Consider the following 20,371-nt stretch of genomic DNA (forward strand, 5'->3'; position numbering starts at 1 on the left):
AGGAAGTGAATGGTAATCAAGTAGAAAAAGATGAAGAAAATAAAAGTAAAAAATCATTGTGCACTGAAAATGTTTTGAAATAAGGATTTGTTGAGCTTTTGTATTGACTTTATAACATGAATCTATCAAATTCTGTCTGTCTGATAGGCCAGAGTGCTTAATATCATAACTGTATGACTATAACTATACAATATAGCTATCTCACATAAGTAAGTACACCCCAATATTTTATTACATCTTTTCATGGGACAACACTGAAGTCATGACGGTTTGCTATAAAACAACGCTGGGTCACAGCGGTGTACTCCAACTTGATAACGATTCCAAACACTCCTCCTACACCCACTGCCCCATTTAAGAAGCTGAGGGTAAAGGTGATGGACTGGTCAAGCAGGTCCTTGGATCTAAACCCTCAAAGAGAAGTTGGAGGTCAATGTCGCCTTATCAGGTCTGTGATGTCGACATGGGGGAGTGCAAGAGGAGTCCAGTGATGACCTGTGAAGCTCGGCTGTAATTTGGACATTTCCACTGAGGGTTGCACTCACTTTTGGTGCCACCAGTTTTGACATTAATGGCTGTGTGCTGAGATATTTGGAGCGGACATTACAATCACACCGTTCGGGGCGGACTTATTTTTGTGAGATACTGTATATGAGCATACTTGGATAACCACTCCCGCCGTCAGTTTTATGGAGTCTGATTTTCAGCTTATTTTCTCAAACATCTGAATTAGCAAAGTGTTAACCTTTCTGTTGTTATAGTGTTGACAATATCAATACTAGAAATACAGGCTACATACCTGGAAAGGGACCATGAATTACCGGGTCTCTGGTTATTGTGCATTAAAGGGGGTGGGACTATATAAGTACATAAAACTTTTACGCATCTTTTACTGTCTTACTGTCTTAAGATTATCACTTTGTTCCACATCAAAGATTGGGGAGGGGGACGTGGGGCTGTTGTGTGTCAAGTGGATCCATAAATACAGATTTGACTGGGTGAATAATGAGAGCATTTGTAGTTTTTGCTGTTTAGATGAATCCTAAAGGTTATCGGCAAACCTTCATAACAGCGCAGTAAGTAGTCTTGGTGTGTGGAGCACTGGAGAGGAGCCTCCGTTATCTGTTTGACATTTGTGCCTGCACTGCTGTGTGAACTGCTGTGGAGCACTGACAAATGCCACGGCTGTCACTGGCTGCCTTTAATTACACCTGACTGACTGGTCCAGGGCCTGGGGATCAGCTTTATTAGACAGTCACCACTGCAGCTACAACAACTTTTCAATGCTATTTCAACCCGAGCTCTAACTTGGCCGCCTCAGTGCAACTCAATGCGACTTTGTTATCCAAAGATTCAGCTCAAAACAGTTGGCTGAGAAAGTCATTCGCTTTACAGTCTGTCAGCCCGATGGCAACTGTGACAACAAAGGGTCATTATCTGTATTTGATAGTTTAGTGTTGGCCGTTTTGTCTCTCATCCAAGAAGCTTCGTTAGCACTGATGTTGAAGAAATTGATGATGTTTGCCTCAGTGCTCTCAGTACAGATAGACCAGGTTAAAGAAGAATTATGTAACTTGTTTACCTTAATAAATCAGTTTTGTAGTCCCTCTGGGGGTAATAGGGGGTTAATGGGCTGATTGGGGGGGTCTTTCATCTCCCCCGGTGTCTCTGGCCAGAAAACCACACTTAAGTTGCAACTTCCCTGCTAACTGTGGGCTAGCGCCACTTTAACAGTGTTTACAGCCAAGTTTGAGTGAAAAAAATGATCTCTGTTGTGTCATTGAGTTGGTATGACGCATGCAGTGGCGCTTATGGCCTCTAGGGGCATGAGTTACTTAGTTCTGCTTTAAACCTCAAGTTACACATTCCAATGAAAAAACTTTGGTCAGGTTATTGAGAAGAAGCTCGAAATTGAGCTAGGCGGGTGAAATGGGGACTTGTGTATCTATAACACTCTAATTCCAGCTATAGAAAATTTACAACTCAAGATAACACTGAGAGCCCCCGGTCTCCCACTGGCTCTGCCCTGCTGCGTACGACAGGCCCATCGTAATGACGAAGAGCTGGGTCTGTTTTAATGAACACAGAGCCGTCCAAGTGGAAGGCCATTTTAATTGAAATCTCCTTCTGTTAATAACATATTCTCAAGAGGAGAGAGCACTGAGCCACTGCACTCTAGAGATAGGCTGGTAAAGCTCCGTGGACACGCAGTTCAAACCCCCCCCCCATACACACACACTGATCGCTACGGTGTAAAACATCACCCCTAATAATGACTACGACCACATATAAGAGTTTGAGTAAAAAAGCCATAATTTAATATCCACTTTCCAAAGGTCACCATTGTCACACATTTACCTTGCTACACATTACCAGAAATCAGACATTGACTTAATTAACACAGGGTTAGGTTTAAAAAGTCCAAATTTACAGGAATAAATTTGAAAATTCAAAATAAGTCTTACAAAGCAAACATATGCCAACCAAAACCCATTATAAAAATGTTTGGTGATAGAAGTAGCTGTGTTTTGAGTCCTGCTCATTTTAACACAAGAGGCATGAGTTTACTTAATGTATGAAAATGAACTTATATAAAAGAGGTGGATAAAGCACTGAGATGCTACTGTGCTCGTTATTAGGTATAAGGCTGAACGGTATAATGTCTTAATGTATAATGTGGAAAAACAAACCTGTTTAATTTGATGAAGGTACAAATTGGAAACATAAAAAGACAAATAAACATATTTTGTGCTAAATTAATGTGACCTTCTTTGCTGTTGTGCCAAATCGTTTCAGAAATTGCAGCAAAAAAATAGTACAATCAAAGATTTTCAGAGAATGTGTATTGTACATATTGAACCGTAGGTCATTTTAAATGCTGATAAAAGTCCAATACAGAACTGAACCAGTTGAGATTACTCTCCTGAATTAAGGCCATGGGCCTTCAAACAGAAATTATGAACAGACCTGAGCCTGAAGAGTTTCTGAACATTATCTTCTTCAGTTTTTAAGGTCAGAAGTGAGTCCTCATATGGTCATGTATAAAAGTGTCTAAAGTTTTAATTACATGACTAAAATCAAACATGTAAAACAGAGGTAAGAAATATAATGCTGTAGTTTGTAGAAAATTGTGATTGTGATTTGATATGAAAAACATCATCATCAGAGACAAATCTTATTAGCTCACTGATAAATCCTTTATAAAATGCTTTTTGAGTTACAAAGAGTGAAAAATATTTATGTCCTCCTAAAAAGCCACATTGAACGAGGCAAGTATTCCATACCACATGGGTATCCTGTACAGTTCAGTTATACAGTAGTCACTGAGAGGAAGGCATTGTGCACTTTAGCGCCCTCTGGTGCCTTGGTCCCATGAGTCATCAGTTCCTGGATAGTCATCCAGTTGTCCAAGATCTTCTTGTTTCGTTTCTTCATCATTTTCTTCTGGCTCAGCTCGATGATGCTGACCTCTTTGCGGGCCTCACTGCTGCTTTGAGGGTTTTCCTTCAAACTCTCCAGGCGGCTGCGCTGCATGAACTCCCGCCTCTGCCTCTGCTCCTTGGCTCGGACCAGGTGCTGTTTCCTTTCCTCTTTGCTCCAATAGCGTCCCATCTTCATCTCGCTTATGGCGTCGTCATCAGTGGTCATACCGCCGCTGCGTTCTTCTTTGATCTTCAGGGCGCGCTCTTTCAGGATTTTGTCCCTCACTGGTCTCTTGGTGATGTAGCGTGTGCCATCGCTGCGGATCTTCACCTTCCACTCCATCTTGGGCTCAGGTAGCTGAGGCTCCTTACACAGGCTGAGCAGGCTGAGCTGGCTCTGGGCGTACTCCACAGCCGAGCGCTGCTGGATCAGCTGCATGTAGCTCTGGTAGTGGCGCGCGTGGGCAGGGATTGTGCCCTGACGCTGTTGAGAGCTGTGGGATGGAGAGAAATAAGGAATCTGTGAGACAGAAGCTTTGGCCTTTGACCCTGTCTTGTTCTCCTCAGGCTGAGGGGCGTGGTCTGACTCAGACGGGTTGCTGTGGTCGGGACTACTGCCCTTCCTGAGGACCGGGAGTCTGAGGGGGGGCACAGGACTGGAGTGGCCCATGGCGAGGCCACTGCAGAGGTTTCTCTGGTTGGTGAGGCTGATTCTCTGTAGGGAGTGTTCTGGGGAGCGGTCCATCTGCAAGGGCGTACTGCGAGAGCTCTCGGCTGTGTTATAGGCACTGGAGCTGTCCTTGTCTGATTTCTCTAGCCTCTCGTTTATGTCTGTCAGCTTGCTCCTGGTTTGGTCCCCCAGCTTTAGGCTTTGGTTTTTGCTGGATAGGCCTGAGTGGCCAGTAGAGGGGGACTGCTGCCCCTTGCGGAGCTTGTGAGCCTGCATGATGTTCTGACACTCCAACTCGATGCTGCGCAGCTCCTCGTTGAGCATCCGCAGCTCGTGCTGCACACTGCCCTGCTCGGCCACGCTGCATTCGATGGTGCTGCGGCGGCTGTAGAACAGGTCATACTCGCCGCTGTTCCGAATCTGACACTTGAGCTCCAGCAGCTGCTGGAAGCGGTCTCCATCCTCGTCCTCGTCTCTGTCGTCCAACCGTGTGGAGCCAGGGGGCCGGTGTGTGTCCCTGTCTCGGAGACACTGGGACAGGCGCCTTTGAATCTGAGCCAGGACATTTTCTGAACTGTCCCGTCTGTCTCTCCTGTTTGGCACTTGGTCCATGTGCTGAGAGAGGGACGAACAGGACGGCCTCTCATCTTCAATTCTCTGAAACAGAAACCAATGAAAACAACTTTCTTTTACAAACAACGTAATATTTCATCAAGAAATGGGAAAACTGCACACATAATATATTCACAAAGAGACATTTCTTGAGGGATTGTTTGGTTCCCTTTTTTTCTTTGATGTTCCATTTATGGAAGGATTTTAGGGGAATTTTCAGAACAACACAGAAATTATACTCAATTCAATGAGTCAATAAATATTTATTATCAAGATGTATTCAGTAGAATACTTTCTTTTAGAAACTTCTGTATTTTTTATTCAACAGACAAAAATCTTCTGCACTACTTTGTATAAATCAATCAAAATGACTCCTCACCTGATCTTCCTCCTCTAAGGCAGCCATCTCCATCTCCTCTCTCTGCTGCTCCTCCAGCATCTCCATCTTGAGCTGCTCCAGGAACTCACTGTGTTCATCATCCAGCCAGGCCTCCTCCAGCTACAAAAGGCACATTATAAACCCAATTAAATTAAGTTTTAAATATAGTGTTCATATGGTCTGAAGCAAGGCTGAGAGGTAAAAAAAAATCTCTGGCCTAAAGCCCTACACCATTTATCATTTCTTTGTCTGCTGACTCGGGACTAAAGTGGCTTCATATCTTGAGACAGTTAATTATTCCACACATTTTTACAGTGCACTCTGCTCCAGGCTCCTCTGCACTGCGACACGACTTCTTCTGCCTCTTTGCCACTGGCCTCAGTCCTGAACTCACTCAACATTAGCATGCCATTAGCTTTTATGGCTCGGAGTTGGAAGTCAATTACAGTGGTGCTACATAAAAATAAAACATGATGAGGTCTCAATGGAGGCTTTCAGCAGGAGTGGAGGTAGATGGGTGGAGGTGGCCACCACTTACAGCTACAATGAACTGCTGGAAATGACAATGTAGTAATTCATTTTAACTTTATAATGAATCTTAGGCCAATGCTGTGCCAGTGTGTGTTTTGCACACAAACTACTTAACAAGCCTGTTTACAAAGACAGTAATAGCTGAATGCAGTTGTTGAGTACAGAAGAGAATGCACAGGTGGAACAGTAATGTCAGACACACTGTTTATTAAACTACAGGAGTAAGTTCACAAGAAAGATACAAAAGAAACTTTAACATCAACACATACCTGCAGCTCTGGTCGGGCGACTAACAGCACAATTCTTCTGCATTCTTCATTGGAGAGCACTGCCATGGCCTCCTCTCTATCCTGGACATCTTGGCCGTTGATCTAGAGATTATAAACCATAATCACGTTTCCAATTAGCCCAACAAACATTTTCCAAAAAACACTGTCATTTGTATAAACAGCAAGACTCCATACATTCTATACACTTTTATCTGTTAACCTAATGCAAATCTCCTCAGGAAAAACAAAAACAAAAAAAGCATCTCTGTAAAAAGGGCCTAAACACACAATCCTATCTGCGCCTCCCACGGTAAACAGCCGCTCTAATGTAAAGCTTTGGTTATGAATGGGACACTGCAGTCGTATCTCGCATACATACATCTAACTGTACAATTAACTGCCCACTGACAGGGGGCGTCCATCTTTTTGTGGGGGAGACTAATGGCCGCTGTCACTGCTGGATAATAGCGCTGGAGAACCACCGCAATGGCCGCTGTTCTAGGTTTAAATCATACACATTCTGTCTGCTGGACGGTATATGCCTTCTGCTGAATTTCATCCACGACTGTTTCTCCAGTGAAAAGAAGAAAAAAGTCTGAGACAGAAAGTACAAAAATTTACTTATCGAAGGAAACACTAACAAAACTAAAGACTGTGTGTTGAACAAATTAGTTATTGAATGATTGTGCCACCTTCACTGTTAAATCTGACCTTCCACTTGTGCCGCGCTGAAATGTTCGCCCAACATCTGAAGGGGAAACAACCAATTACTCACCTGGCTTGGAAAGTTGCCTATAGCATTAGCCACTAATGTTGGACAGCTCAGATAAATATGGGCTATTAGGCTTATCCAAGTGATTGTGTGGATTGGGGAAGTTAAATGAACCTGGTTCTGCGTTTAGCTGCTTTTACTGGTGTCTCATTAGCGTTTAACTCATTAACGCAAAGCTCATTATGCGGCGCTTGTTATGGGAAAAGCCCTATGTGTCATTGAGGAAAATTGCAATCCTTATCCACCATCATTTAAAGAAAACTAATTTGCAACTTTGGCTATTCATTTGGTGGAAAATAGTGGACATCTTGAGGTCTGCAGCCTAGACATGAGATGAATAATGAAGTCTAAAAGTATGGAAAGGGTGGTGACAATTAGGAGTTTCATCAGAGCTAAAAAAAACTCCCTTGACCATTCCATTATAATCTTGCTGAAGAAAATAAATACATTAACACCATAATTACCAAAGCAGAAAATACTGATTATAAAAATCTTGTTAACGCCTCCGTAATTAAAACATCTTTAGAGCCAAAGATCCCATGGGCAACTAACAAGCCATAGTGGATGAGACAGGTCAAACTGGAAGTGGAAATAACGAAAGAGTGACTGTAATACCACAAATACCGCTGTTTTCATAGGAAAGCGCACACTAAATAGAGCGGAGAGAACTGGAGGACGTGAAAAGCACATTTTAATGATTGTGTTAATTAGAAAGAGTTAATAACTTGGTGACCAACAGCATAACAGAACCACGGCTAATGTTCTCAGCATCTTTCTCAGAAGGCAATTCTCTGCCCCTAAACATAATTAAAAGGTCATAAAAAGTCATGCTTTTGTTTTTCTTCTTATTTTATTGCACTCATACGGCCAGAACAAAGCCATTAGCGCAGATTTAGCATTAAAATAAGATTCCGCAGGCTGGAGCAACACAAAACAATAATCGCACAGGTAACCCACAGGGGGGGCCGCGCTATACTCTGCCCCGACAGGCTAATAGCTCTTCAGTATCGAGGGCTGAAGACAGAGCTGGAGGCCTAAAACACAGTGTCACATTGAACTACAGCTGTTAGCAAAAGCCATTGGTGCCGAGTCTGTAACTACAACTGCCAGGGGGGTATTTCGTCCCTATAACAGTCACAGAGGGGTTGGGCTTGCCCCGTAATGTGCCGCAGTTAACAATGAAAAAGGCCTGGTTGGAAATTCAAAGGACGAGAACAACATCATAAAAGCAGAAGATGATGAAGGGGAAGTGCGGTACCTGTAGGATGCGATCCCCTTCTCGGATGCGCCCATCTTTGGCGGCGATGCTATTCGGGCAGATCTGTGGAGAAAAGACCACATTTTGATCCATTACGGTCATTTCAGCATGTACCGGCAGTGCTTGAAGGGAGTTTTAGCAATATTGAATCAACCTTTTACACACAAACATTATGTCTAATACATATCACTCCAGCTATCCACAATCCTAGACATGACAATCATAATGTCGGTGTACATATTGCCACGGCTTTGGATGTAACACCCTTTATCCTGCAAGCTTTTGTTGAGGCAATATGAACAACTCCCCTCCCCCCCATTTCAAATTTTAAATGAAACCGCACATATATTTCCAGCTCTTTCCCTTTTATGTAACCCTACGACGTGCCGCACCTGCCTGCAGAGTAAATAATGCTGGTGAACAAGGGGCAGGCACTGTTTCATGTCCAGTCAATGGTTGTCTGGGGCCATTCGTTTCACTCTCTGCTATCACACAGCGGATCTCTGGAGATGTTTGGAGCACCGGCACTCCATCTTCATGATGGTCCACTCCCACACAGAGCAGCACATTAAAACCAAGAGGGGGGTCACAGATTGGAATAAAGGGTGGAACAGGGACAATAGAAAAATCTGCTCTCTGAAGAGTACACGCCGAGTACTAGCTGCTCTGAACAGTTGTTGACCACCGGGGCTGTGGCTGTGTGCCAAAGGTTTGTCCATAGGGCTAATATGTATATCTCTGTCTCGATATTTCAGTTTAGTGTTTGATTTAAAAAAGGGTTGACTGGTGAATGGAAGCACCAGTGCAAAAACTGATCACGTCTTTGAGAGAGCTAAACGTAGGCTTGACTTATAGTAAAAAAATAAGTTCCTCTTTTTCTCATCTGTATTTGTATCAGTTTCTGTCAATGTGTGTCTCTAGTGTTAGCCGTGAAACCGCCTCTTCTCCAGAGAGCCTCGACTCCATTCATCCCTGACAACTAAGGGGGTACAAGTGAAAGAGAAACCTTGCCTGAAAGTGACTTTGTTTTGCTCTTGAGCTGATATGTGTCCTCCCAAGATATCAGAGGGATGTGTTGCACCTCCCTACACATCCCAACCTATAGTGTTATTCAGCCAGGTAATTTACATGCAACACACTCCCCCTTTTTTGAAAGGGAACATTTAAAGATGCTGCCAGGAGCCACGCACCGCAGTGATTTATATTCCTCTCCTGCTCTCAAAGGAAACACCTTACAGGGTCCGAGACAACTTCAAACGAAATACACCACAAAGTTGTACAGAATGGAGAACGGTATTTTCAATGCTCCGACTACTCACAGAAAGATAGAGGCAGGGCAGGAGTCTTTGGGCTATAACAGGAATTACCCTCCCTGCTGCTCATAAAGGTTCAACTGAATGACGTGAATATTAGACTAAACCTACAATAAATGTGGAGCTCTTTCGTTCTTTTTGTGCAGATAAATATAGGGTCTTATGTGTTATGTTTATTTCTAGGGTGGGTCATGGGTAGTTGGGAGTCGATTCAAGTAGCTATTGGGGTACACCCGCCTAGACAGTGGCAAGTTAGCTACAGAAACGTACATAGATTCAACCATTTTTCTAACGTATTGTAGCATTTCACCTACATAACAATGCAGTTACAGTTGTGCTGTGCTCAAAGGTTTACATACCCTGGCAATTTCATCATAAGCCATCATTGGCCTTGTTGACAACAAGAAGTGCACCAAACCTACTGTGAAATACGGAGCTGGTTCGCTGATACCAGTGGCTCCAGCAGAACAAAGTGAAGGTGTTGTTAATGTCCATCCGCTTTACCGAAAAAAATATAGAACCTCATCCACAACTACCACAAAAGACTCGGGGCTGTCATTGATGTTAAATGGGGCAATACATAGAATTAAAAACTGTAAACTTTTTGATCGGGGTCATTTTGGTACTTTCTTTTTTCATTATGGTTTAAAAAACAGCAAACTCAGTTGTTTCACCATAAATGGCTTCACACAACCACTATGAGTGAAAAAATACTTTTTGTGTTATCTTTCATATTTTTTGAAAAATAGTCAAAAAGGGGAATGTAAACCTTTGAGCACAACTGTATGAGAGAAAGATATAACCATTGATGTGACTAACTAAGCTGTATTATCTTTTGCACTATTACCAGGCAGTCACATTGTCAGAATGAAAGACACACTATTGGGCAGCTGTATACTGTATGTACATGACAAATAATGATACAAAAGGCTTTGCTTACAATGGAATAATAAAAAACATCTAATGACTTTTTCACTATTTTTGCCCAGTTCCCTCATTACCACTTTGCGACTAATCATTACTGGCTGAAAGCAGCGGTGTCCATTTGCTGTGTTCAGCTGTATCACTTCAAATAGTGCTAGGCCTATACATCCCTCCCCCTGAGTATTTTCATTTGCACACAGCCAGCACCGCTCTCTCTGAAGATAGAAGAAAAATACAGCACGCAGCACAAGAATACACATCAGATAATATTTTCTTCAAGCGAACCAAGATCAGAGGACTCAGTGTTGGAGAAGTTTCTCAAGAGGAAAACTTATGAAATTATGTAGGTTCTCACAGTTCTTTAACTTTACACACTGAATTGCAGCAAGAAACTATTATTGGTGACCTCCAAATATGGGCGTTCCTAATGCAGCGGTAAGAAAAACTATAAAGAAGTTGTGGCAGTACACTAGACACAATTGTTATTATTTATGGCGAAGGTTTTGTTACCTCGCTGACATAAATGGCCACATCTTCTTCCTCGTCCGTTCTGTAGCACAAAGTTAGACCCAACTTCTCCTGGCTGTTGAGTCGGCACAGCTCCACCTCCTGTAAAAGTCAAAATAAAAGTTTTGTCACACCTCAAGAGAGAGAGAGACAGAGAGGGAAAACACTACAACACATAAAAGTAAAAGTTGTGAATCATTAGAATGGCTGGCCAAACATGGGTCTGTTGGAGTGTACATCAAATAGCCTTATTCTAGAAACCCAAAAGAAAAGTCCAACTTGTTTTTGCGGCGTTTATTGGTTGCGCACTGCCAGCTCCTGTCTGAGAGTTTTTCACTTTTGTTTGATCATGAAAGGCATTCTCAACTCACACAGCCTGATCCGAGAGGGGCTTTGATAAATGTCAGAGGACGCTTTCCCCGTGTTTTTCTTTCAAGCCATTGCCAAGTCGCAGGATATTAGGCCGTAAATAAACTATAATTATGCTAATGCTGCCAGATATGTGGTGCATCTTCTGTGTTCATCTTCCTCCCTCAGGGATAGAGCAAGAAAACATTGACTCGCAAATCAGCGATCGTGAGTTTCCCCGTGAGCCCAGTGCAACATAGTTTAGTACCTAAGTGTCGATGGGAGCCGTTTTTTGTAGGTATAAACAAACAAGTAATTCATATTAAAGCAATTCTGTGCTCTCAATGCTATTTGGAGTTTGTGAGACTTGGGTCGTGTTTAATGCTGAACTTTCTTGTAATTTGGTCAGTTAGCAAAAAAAAATGCCATTATACAGTATTTATGACGTAGGGTATTCCATTATTTATGACGTAGGGTATTCCATTTCATTAACCACAACATTATATTTATTACTGATAGGAACAATATTTAAGTCTCCTTTACTTTTCCCTCTTGATATTCTGGTGAATACTGGATGATAAAATAGTGACTAGTGAATGAATTCCTTAATTGTTTTAAAGAAATAGTAAATATAACACACCAATAGTCTACACCAAGCATTCAACAAATTATTACTGCCTAACATACAACGTTTTTTTTTTATAACTCCAGTGCGAGCTCATGACTTGAGAGGTTTGGGATATTTTTCATTGCCAAGAGCTCAAACTACCCCATACATTTTTGTGTGTCTGTATGACTTACAACACAAGCAAACTATTCATCAATTTAAACTGTTGTATAAAAAAATGGTGTCTGGTCAAAATATACAGATGAGGATCTTTAATTTGAATTGCTGTTGGACCCTGTCTCATAGTGTTAACAAGTGCTCAATGTTTCCTTACCATCGTTTTTTACTTTGATTTAAGTACTTGCTGATACCGAATACCGATATAAGGCATTTTCTTCAACATGCTTACTTTTTCACAGCAGATTGGTTAGTAATTAGTTAATTTACTCATTTACATTTCCTTAAGTAAAGTAGGCTACACTTTTAAGAGAAGTTATATCACAAATTTGTACAGATGCCATTTTATATATTTTATTTTTTTCATTCAATATCATTTTTACTTGTTACTTGTTTCACTGTCCATCATAGACAGAACCCCCCATGTCCAAAAGCTCCTCAATGCCTGTGCTTTATTCATTTATGTATTTTTATTTGACAATAGTATTGAGATGGTTACTTATTACCTCAGCTAAATGGTCTCTTTTCGCCCTTACAACAGCGCCGTGTGGATTTTATTGTGTGTTTATAGAAAATGTTATAGCTATAAACACACTTACAGCAACTTAGAGAGTAGCCAATAGCTCTCCCCGTAGGAGCGCTGGCCGGCGTCAGGTGGTATCGGTTTCTGGTATCGAGATCTTTAATGAGTGTTAATGAGAGTTTGAGTGCAAATATGCGGTATCGGCCCGATGCCTGATACTGGTATCGGCATCGGTGCATCCCTAGTTTGTATATTGTCCAGTAGCATTGATGGTATACTGTAGTGTCCATTACCACCGTTGGTATACTGTCCATTACCACCGTTGGTATACTGTCCTTTACCATTGTTGGTATATTGTCTGTTACCATTATTAATCACTGAATGGGAAACTGGGGGTGGGATTTAATAAGTTAACTATGTTTTGTCTACCTTGTACATTTCTGTGCCATTGCCTGAAATAAATGAGTAAATGAATGTGTACAGTTGGGCGTTTTCCGCTTTTTGAGATTTGACAGCCAGGATTCATATTTTGGAGTAACTTTTGAACAAACCCGCAAACCTGTCTTCCACACAAATGGATTCTAATTACACTCACGTCTTTGCTGTGCTTCCAATGTGCATTTTCTATTCCAATCTAGTCATTCTAATCCAACACTACACGATCCAAAAGAAAATTGAAGTTCTGGTGAAGAGTGCAGCCAAACACTATTTTCCAATCCCAGCCATAGCCAGCCGACCATTAATGAAGATGAACCACTTTTCCGCTCTCATTTTCCCACAGTCCAGGCCTTCACCAACACCAAAAACATCAGCGCTGTGCCAGAACATATCAAGGGCATTGGAGGTGAATCAAGTGTGAAATGGCCTCTCCTCCAGAGATCTTCATTAGACCAGAGGAGGAGAGATGGAGCGGCCAGAAAGACATGGCAGTTTGCTCGGCAGTGGCTCAGGTTCAATGAGGTAGCACCATAGAAACAGAAAGATTAATTTTCTCTACAAAAAGTGTGTGTGTTGTTGCTCTTTCCACACACATAAAGCCGAGTCCTAGCTGTGAAAGACAAGGCAGAGAAAAATATGGCCCTTAGAGTGAGATGATGTCACCCTCACTGGCTTTGCTAGAAATGAGCTTCAGTCACGCGAGTTTTTTTCCTGGTTATAGACGCCATTTGTCTGTTAAAAGAGAGGGTGCACTTTCTTCTGTTTCCAAGTTATTGCCATGTTGTGATATCATTTGGAATATTATATGCTGAATTGTTAGTAGCACCGGACCTAGTTTTTGTCACCTGAGATCCAAGGATGGATTTCATTGCATTTTCAAGAGAAACTATGTGAAACGAAAACACAAACACGTACAAAGGGTATTTGTGATTAGGTTCATATTACATTAACTGACTCCCATCCGTTTCTACTGAAAATGTTTTGCCTATACAATGCTCTGATGCCATGTGAAACCTAGCAACAGAAGCAGTAAAGACCAAGCACATGTAGCGGTTACCTACATGTTGTAAGATGTTTATGACCTCCCGTTTTTTTTCCCCGAGCACAAACCTCTCCCCTTCTCTCTGCTGTGACTTTGAACACCGCTGCTTTTCTCACACCTTGGCAGTTCACTGAGCTGTTTGTGTACCAGGGGAACTAAGGGCCGCTGCTGTTGCACACACTTCTGTGCACAGCTATTAAATGCACTGTACTGTAGAGAATAGAGCACCACAGAAAAACTGCAAAAACATAATCAGGGCTTTGAGGTTTCATCTTCGCTGACAGCCAGCACCTGACACGAGTGACTTAAACTGACTGTTTCAAGAACAATTTGAAAATCTGAAAAAAAAGACAAAAATGTAGAAAGATTTCGAAAGGTTCAGTGAGTCCACTTGACGTATGAAAAAATGTGCTATAACATGCTATATTTAATCATTTTAATAACTTGTGCATGGGCTGAAGAACCAACTCTGCCCATCTTCATAAAATAATGTAGCACACACTGATAGCGCTGTACATGCATGTATAAAGCTGTGAGTAGCTCATGGGGTAAACCTATTCGGAGACGGAGACCCCTTATGCCTTTACAAGTTTTAACCACGATACTAATGAGCCATTCGTCCCTTTGTAGGTAGTTGTTTTTAGTGTCATGACTTGGGGTTTAATGATGCAACAAGGCAGTCAAGGACGTAACCGCTTCAACAGAGAAACTGCTCATCTTGCATGCTAAGTTGTTTGGATGTTAACAGTGGGAAACATCTTTGAGACATCATCTAAAAATAACCGCATTGATTAATTATAAGGTGCGGGTAGCTCCCATATCTACGATCCCGGTGAGAAAACACAAGCCTAAAGTTACTTCTGACTAATTAATGCTTGGATTTAGCGCCCAAGACCTGTGGCTAAATGATCAGAGAAAACGGATTGCTACCATTACTGTGTGCTGGATGAAAACCATTGTGTGTGTTTTGCCAACGCGCAGGCACACGTACAACTTTTCTCTCCCCAGATGTTCTTTTCACTTTCTTTTGATACTTAAACACCCACTCACGCTCCACAGCAAGGAAAAGTCTGTCCGAAATCCATTACCCATCTCTGCCTGTTTAGAGACTTTTCTTTTTCTGAAGCTTTCAAGCCTCGCACCGAAAGAGGCGCCCGATTGTGGTGTGCTGTGCGGATGAGAGCTGAGAGTCAATTAATGAATGCCATTGTATTTAGGGGAGAGAGATGGCCGCCTACCATTAAGGCACACCACTGTAGACGCTGTCATCATATTTGAGCCTTTGATTACTGGTAATTGAAAAAGCTGCTGCAAATGCACTGGACGGCGGATGGTATGTTAGCAAGAAAATGCAACTCACCAGAGCTACTAATGTCAGAAATGGTGACATTACGTGTAGAGTGAAATAAAACAAATATTTGTATTTGGCAATGGCATTCTTAACTGTATTTGACTTTTTACAAGAATTATCCAGAAAACAGCATGAACCCCACTCTTAGGGTTGCCAGATCCTATGGCTAAAACCAGTTTGGAACCAAACTTAACAGGACTCCTTATTCACCTTATTCCGGAGGCTCGCGTGAATTGTGCCCGCCCCTTTTCTCCTATGTGTTAACATGGGACTGGAGAAGTCCAGATAAAATCAGTCACTACACGAAAACAAAGCCGTTTTCAGGCCGCGCAGAGAAACGGTGCAGTGTTGACATGTTGGTGCAAATGAACATTGGACATTTTACACAAATCAATCGACTAAACATCAAATTTGAGCGGAGAATATTTTCTATCGTTCTCAGTTTAAATGAACGGGCTTCGCGCTCGACCGGAAGTGTCTGGACAACGGAAGTGCCGAGACAACGCAAGAAGTGGCAAAAGTGGGTGGGGCGGAATAAGGTGAATAGCTAGTGCAGCCTCCAGGAGTTAAATTTCAGTGATGTAACTCTGGGGGTTCTTAGCTTTCAAATTGGCAATGGCACTTTCAGACATAGTGACACTTGTGCTTATAACAACTTTAAGGCAACTCAAGTTCATTTGTAGTTGTAGCGTCTCTTTTAAATGACTAAGAGTGCATCCTGTGAACAATGGACAAAGAAACAGCAAGATAAAGGTGCAGAGATTCGCAACACTTCCTCACAGCAAAAGGTTTGCTACTAAACCAGTAGATTATAAATGTCCTTAATGTGTTATTGAGGTCCTTTGTGTGTACTACTGAAATGATGATGATTCAAAAAATCTTCTGAGCCTCAAGGCAAAAACACACTCTTTTCTTTTGCCATTCCTCTTGTTCCTTCTAATGTGATTTTTATATATCGTCAATAAAAGTACGCCTAAAGTTTCACATGCTCTGTTTGTGGCCATTGAAAAGGCCATGCATATTTACACAGTCACAATCCCTGTAGCCCTGACCAGACAGTGTAATGAATCATTATCATGGTCGTAAACACTGGCTAATCATGGTAAACTGGGGAGTTTTAATTACAAACCGGTCGAGAAGATGATGACTCAAAAATGTGGCTAAACCTTGAAAGATGGATGTAAATGATACTGTTTCATTTTTGCTATTACTATTTTGTTCTCATATTCTCATTAAAAAAACAAAACAACTCTGACTTGGAAATATTTCAAACTAATGGTACTTGCTCATTAGTTTGCTCTGGATTAATGAACTAATTAAAAGGTGCTAAATGTTTAAAACAGCAACAAGGGTGTATGGAAAAGCTGTGTTAAAAAAATCTCAATGTTTTGAGTTTCTGCTACACCATTCAATTATCCGTTCTTTCACAGAGAGCAATGGAATAAAAAATAAACCAAACAAATCACATATCACAGATTTTTCTGGCATCGGTATCAGCGAGCAGCCAACCCAATCCATTTCTCAGATTTAATGTCACCGAAGGACAATTTCAGCAGAATTGAGCATCGCTTTTTTTGGATAATGAGTCATGTCATGTCTTAGACTTGGCATAACAGGCCTCACTGTCTTTATTCTTCAGCTACTCTGAACCCAGGCACTGGTATTAGATCGGATTGGACGAAATCGTATCAGAACAACATTAATTTTTACAGCGCTATAACACTGTGTGATAAAAAAAATTATGTGAACATGTTACTTGTGACAATTAAGGCCTGTTAGTACAATGACGAGGACAAATGCTGTTTACTCTAAAATAACAAGGCTCCACCTTTGGACGAGGATTAGATTTCAGCTCAACTCCCAGTGTGTGCAGCATTTTCATACAATAAGTAATGCAGAGAAATGCATTTCTTCTCTCCAGGTTAAAAGCTGCTTGTGAGAGGTTGCCTTCCCTCCCCAGGCAGTGCTCTGAGTTGACATACAGTAAGTGGGGTTGCATTAGTGCACAGTCTAACTCACAGAGCATGAAATAAAGGATGTTGGCGGTTACAAAGCATAATAGGATTTGTTAATAGCTTTCATATATTATATTTGTTCAGATCTGACACTGAGGCTGCACAAATCTCTTAAGGAAACAGCTTTTCACAGCGGGTGGAATTATTGAGAGCAAATCCAACTGAAACAAACAAGGGGCGTGTGAGCTGAATGGCTGAACACCACAAATGCTATAAAGTCTAATATATTGCACTGTGCAAAGCTGGCAGAAGCAAAGTGGTGTGGAAAATGAAGCAACACTAAATACCGGATTTTATAAGCATCTACCGTATTTTCCAGACCATAAGTCGCTCCGGAGTATAAGTCGCACCAGCCTTGGCAACTACCTGGGGATGGAGGTGTAACTATACCGTTGACAAGCCTCTCCCGGCAGCACGTTGTGCAAACACCCATTTGTTAACTCGTTCCTCTAGCTGTGGTCATCGAGCTTGTAGCCCACAATTAGCTTTTTTTGTTTTCTTCATTGCAGTAAGAATAACCTCCAACCTTCACCAGTCCCTCACAAGTTTCTCGCTCACTACAAAATTTCTTTCTGCTGCTCAATTACCTTTTTTTTTTAATCTTCAGTGGTACAGAAGTAGAAGATGCTGATACACAAACCTAGAGCGTCCTCTAGCGGCTTGTCAGTGTGAAATTAACAAATATTGTGGGATTATATATTTGATATATATCGCACCTGAGTGTAAGTCTGACCCCCAGCCAAACTATGAAAAAAACTGTGACTTATAGTCCGGAAAACACGGTATAACAGGCTGTTTGCAGACCCACTGAGCATAACACCAACAGGAATTAAATTATATTAAGGTTGTCCCTGCAGGGAGATCTGTCCTCTACTATATTTGACTCACCGTTCAATGCTGCTGTGGCACACAGCCATGAGCAGTGCCCCGAAACCTCCAGATCTCGAGTAAGGTTCATGGTTGGGGTACCTGGCTGGAAGATTAGTCTACTTCACATACTATGGATTGATAGTGTAAGCCTATTTTTGTCTGTATTTTTCTTATACTCTTTGTTCTCACAAAAAAAAAAAACACAATCCTATACAGAGCAAGATAGGTTGCTTTTTATCATCACACAGGTGAATGTACGAATGTGTCTATATGTGGATGTGTCAGGGATCAACAAGCGGAAACTACAGCTGCAGTCACACCTTCAATGCTCAGTCCCAATACAAGAAATGTGTTACAGCACCTCACCTCACTCCAACATGGCAACTTTTTCTTTTTCCTGAGTTGTTGAATCAATTAGCGAATCCCAGGCACCAATGTGGTTATGTGTCCCACAAAAATAGCCAAGGAAAACATGATGGCATTATGAGTATTACCCAGAGACTTGTCAAGATGTCTGCAGCGCGACCGATCATCTGTCAAAACTGTCCCCCTGAGATGAGCTGGGAGAGTCAATTACAGTTTGTGTGCTGCTGCTAAATGTTAGGCATCATTAAATATGGAGGGAGAAAGGGGGGATTGAGAGAGAGAGGGACACGATTTGGAGAAAAGACATTTGGGTTTCAGCATGTGGTGCTTGTATTACCAGGTGCACCATTTACAGTCTAATGTACTGGGAGAAACAGGTGGTGCTCGGAAAAAAAGGATGAAGGAATATTTTAGTCCAAACCCTGAGTTTTTAAAAGCTTCTTCTGGTCGCAATAAAGGCGGTTCATATTGGTGCATTTGTGGAAAAGAGTGAAGTCAAATATTCAGTTCAACATGAGATTTTATTTTTATTTATATTGTAGGCTATGTGGCTACAACTTATTAGATCTCAAGAATGGAAACTCCAGGAAAGCTTGTTTCCTCTTACCTTAACAAAGCACATTTTCTCCATTTCAGTTTTACCCAAATCTAGAAGCTTCTCGACCGGAGCTTACAGCCTATAGGCCAGAGTAACACCTCATTTGAAAGCTAAGACCTACAAAACTGATCCTGACTTTTTTTGGTCCCATTTGTTGTCTGATTTTCGTTGTTTTTTCGTTGTGTTTTTGTCATTTTATTGTTGCTTTCTTCATCACTTTTTTCCTTGCTTTTTGGCACTTTTTAGTTGTGTTTTTGTTGCTTTTCTATTGTGTTATTGTCATGTTTATGGCATGTTTTTGTTGCTTGCACTTTGTCAATTTGTGTTGCTCTTTTGACAGTTTTTTGCTTTAAAATTTGGGTAAAGCAAAACTGGAGAAAATATGGTCGGTTATGACGCTGATAATCCTATTTCTCCCAACGGCACAAAGATAGTGATATTATTTATAACCACATATTTTTCAAGAGAGACAATCATTGAACTGTGTGAGAGAGTGATATGCCAGTGCATAACAAATTATGAATCTCTAATTTAATTATAATATGAATTTCAAACATATAATGCAAAAGTCACTTTGAGCTTTTAACCACATTCCCTCAAAAACATACATGAGTAGTTCTTCACTGCATTCACACAGATTTAATTCTGACCTCCTGCATTTTATAACGTAAAAAGTCCATGTATCTTGAAATTTCCATACTGAGGCCCCCAAAATAATTTGAAGTCACAATTATGCATGAAATGTCCAATGGATGACAGATTGCACATACCTCGTACTCAAACTCCTCAGGCCTGTCTGCGTCCACTGCCTCCGGGGAGAGGTAGGCTGTCCCCTCGTAGTACTCCTGGTCCACAGTGTGCAGTGAATGGCAGCTGCCAGACAAACAGACAGAAAGGGGAGGGGAGCTGGGCGTTAACATCGCCTACTTTTTTAAAGACTTCAGCGCCTCTAAATGACAGGATTTCCTCGCCTTTGTCTTGGCTGTGTGCAGAATAAAGGATTTGTCAAGGGCTTTCACTTCTGCTTGAGTGCGTGCAATAAAAGTACAGCCCCTTGTTAATAACCGCATATTATTTACTTCATGCACTTGACAGCGCAAACCCCCCACATTGTACAGTGCTCAACTATTGTACTTCACTCACAGCAAAGAGAAAATCAGTGTGACAAAATGAGCAACTTGAATCCCCCACAAGATGATGACAATGAAATTCGGCTCTCTATGGGACATTGTTAAGATTTCTGGGAGGCTTTTGTAAAATAGCTTCAAAGCCCGACAGCTCAGTCAAACATCTTTATGCCATAATAGCACAATGTTATAAATGTTAGCAATTATTAGAGTGTGTTTTCTCTGTGAATTTCTCTATTGTGAGATCAATAA

General features: G+C 41.5%; 1 protein-coding gene across 1 annotated transcript in view; it reads right to left on the reverse strand.

Moving 5' to 3' along the window:
• Positions 1 to 2,316: 2,316 nt before the first annotated feature.
• The window catches only part of LOC306971245 (PDZ domain-containing RING finger protein 4), a 55,192-nt gene continuing 37,137 nt past the window's right edge, over positions 2,317 to 20,371 (reverse strand). The window contains exons 3-8 of the mRNA XM_079567460.1: positions 19,763 to 19,865; positions 10,661 to 10,759; positions 7,914 to 7,976; positions 5,884 to 5,985; positions 5,084 to 5,203; positions 2,317 to 4,749 (exon numbers count right to left, since the gene is read on the reverse strand). Coding sequence (XP_079423586.1) covers positions 3,310 to 4,749; positions 5,084 to 5,203; positions 5,884 to 5,985; positions 7,914 to 7,976; positions 10,661 to 10,759; positions 19,763 to 19,865 — 1,927 coding nt within the window. The 3' untranslated portion in view covers positions 2,317 to 3,309. The remainder of the gene's footprint in view (positions 4,750 to 5,083; positions 5,204 to 5,883; positions 5,986 to 7,913; positions 7,977 to 10,660; positions 10,760 to 19,762; positions 19,866 to 20,371) is intronic.

This window comes from Gobius niger (genome assembly GCF_951799975.1).
Source record: "Gobius niger genome assembly, chromosome: 12".
NCBI lineage: Eukaryota > Metazoa > Chordata > Actinopteri > Gobiiformes > Gobiidae > Gobius > Gobius niger.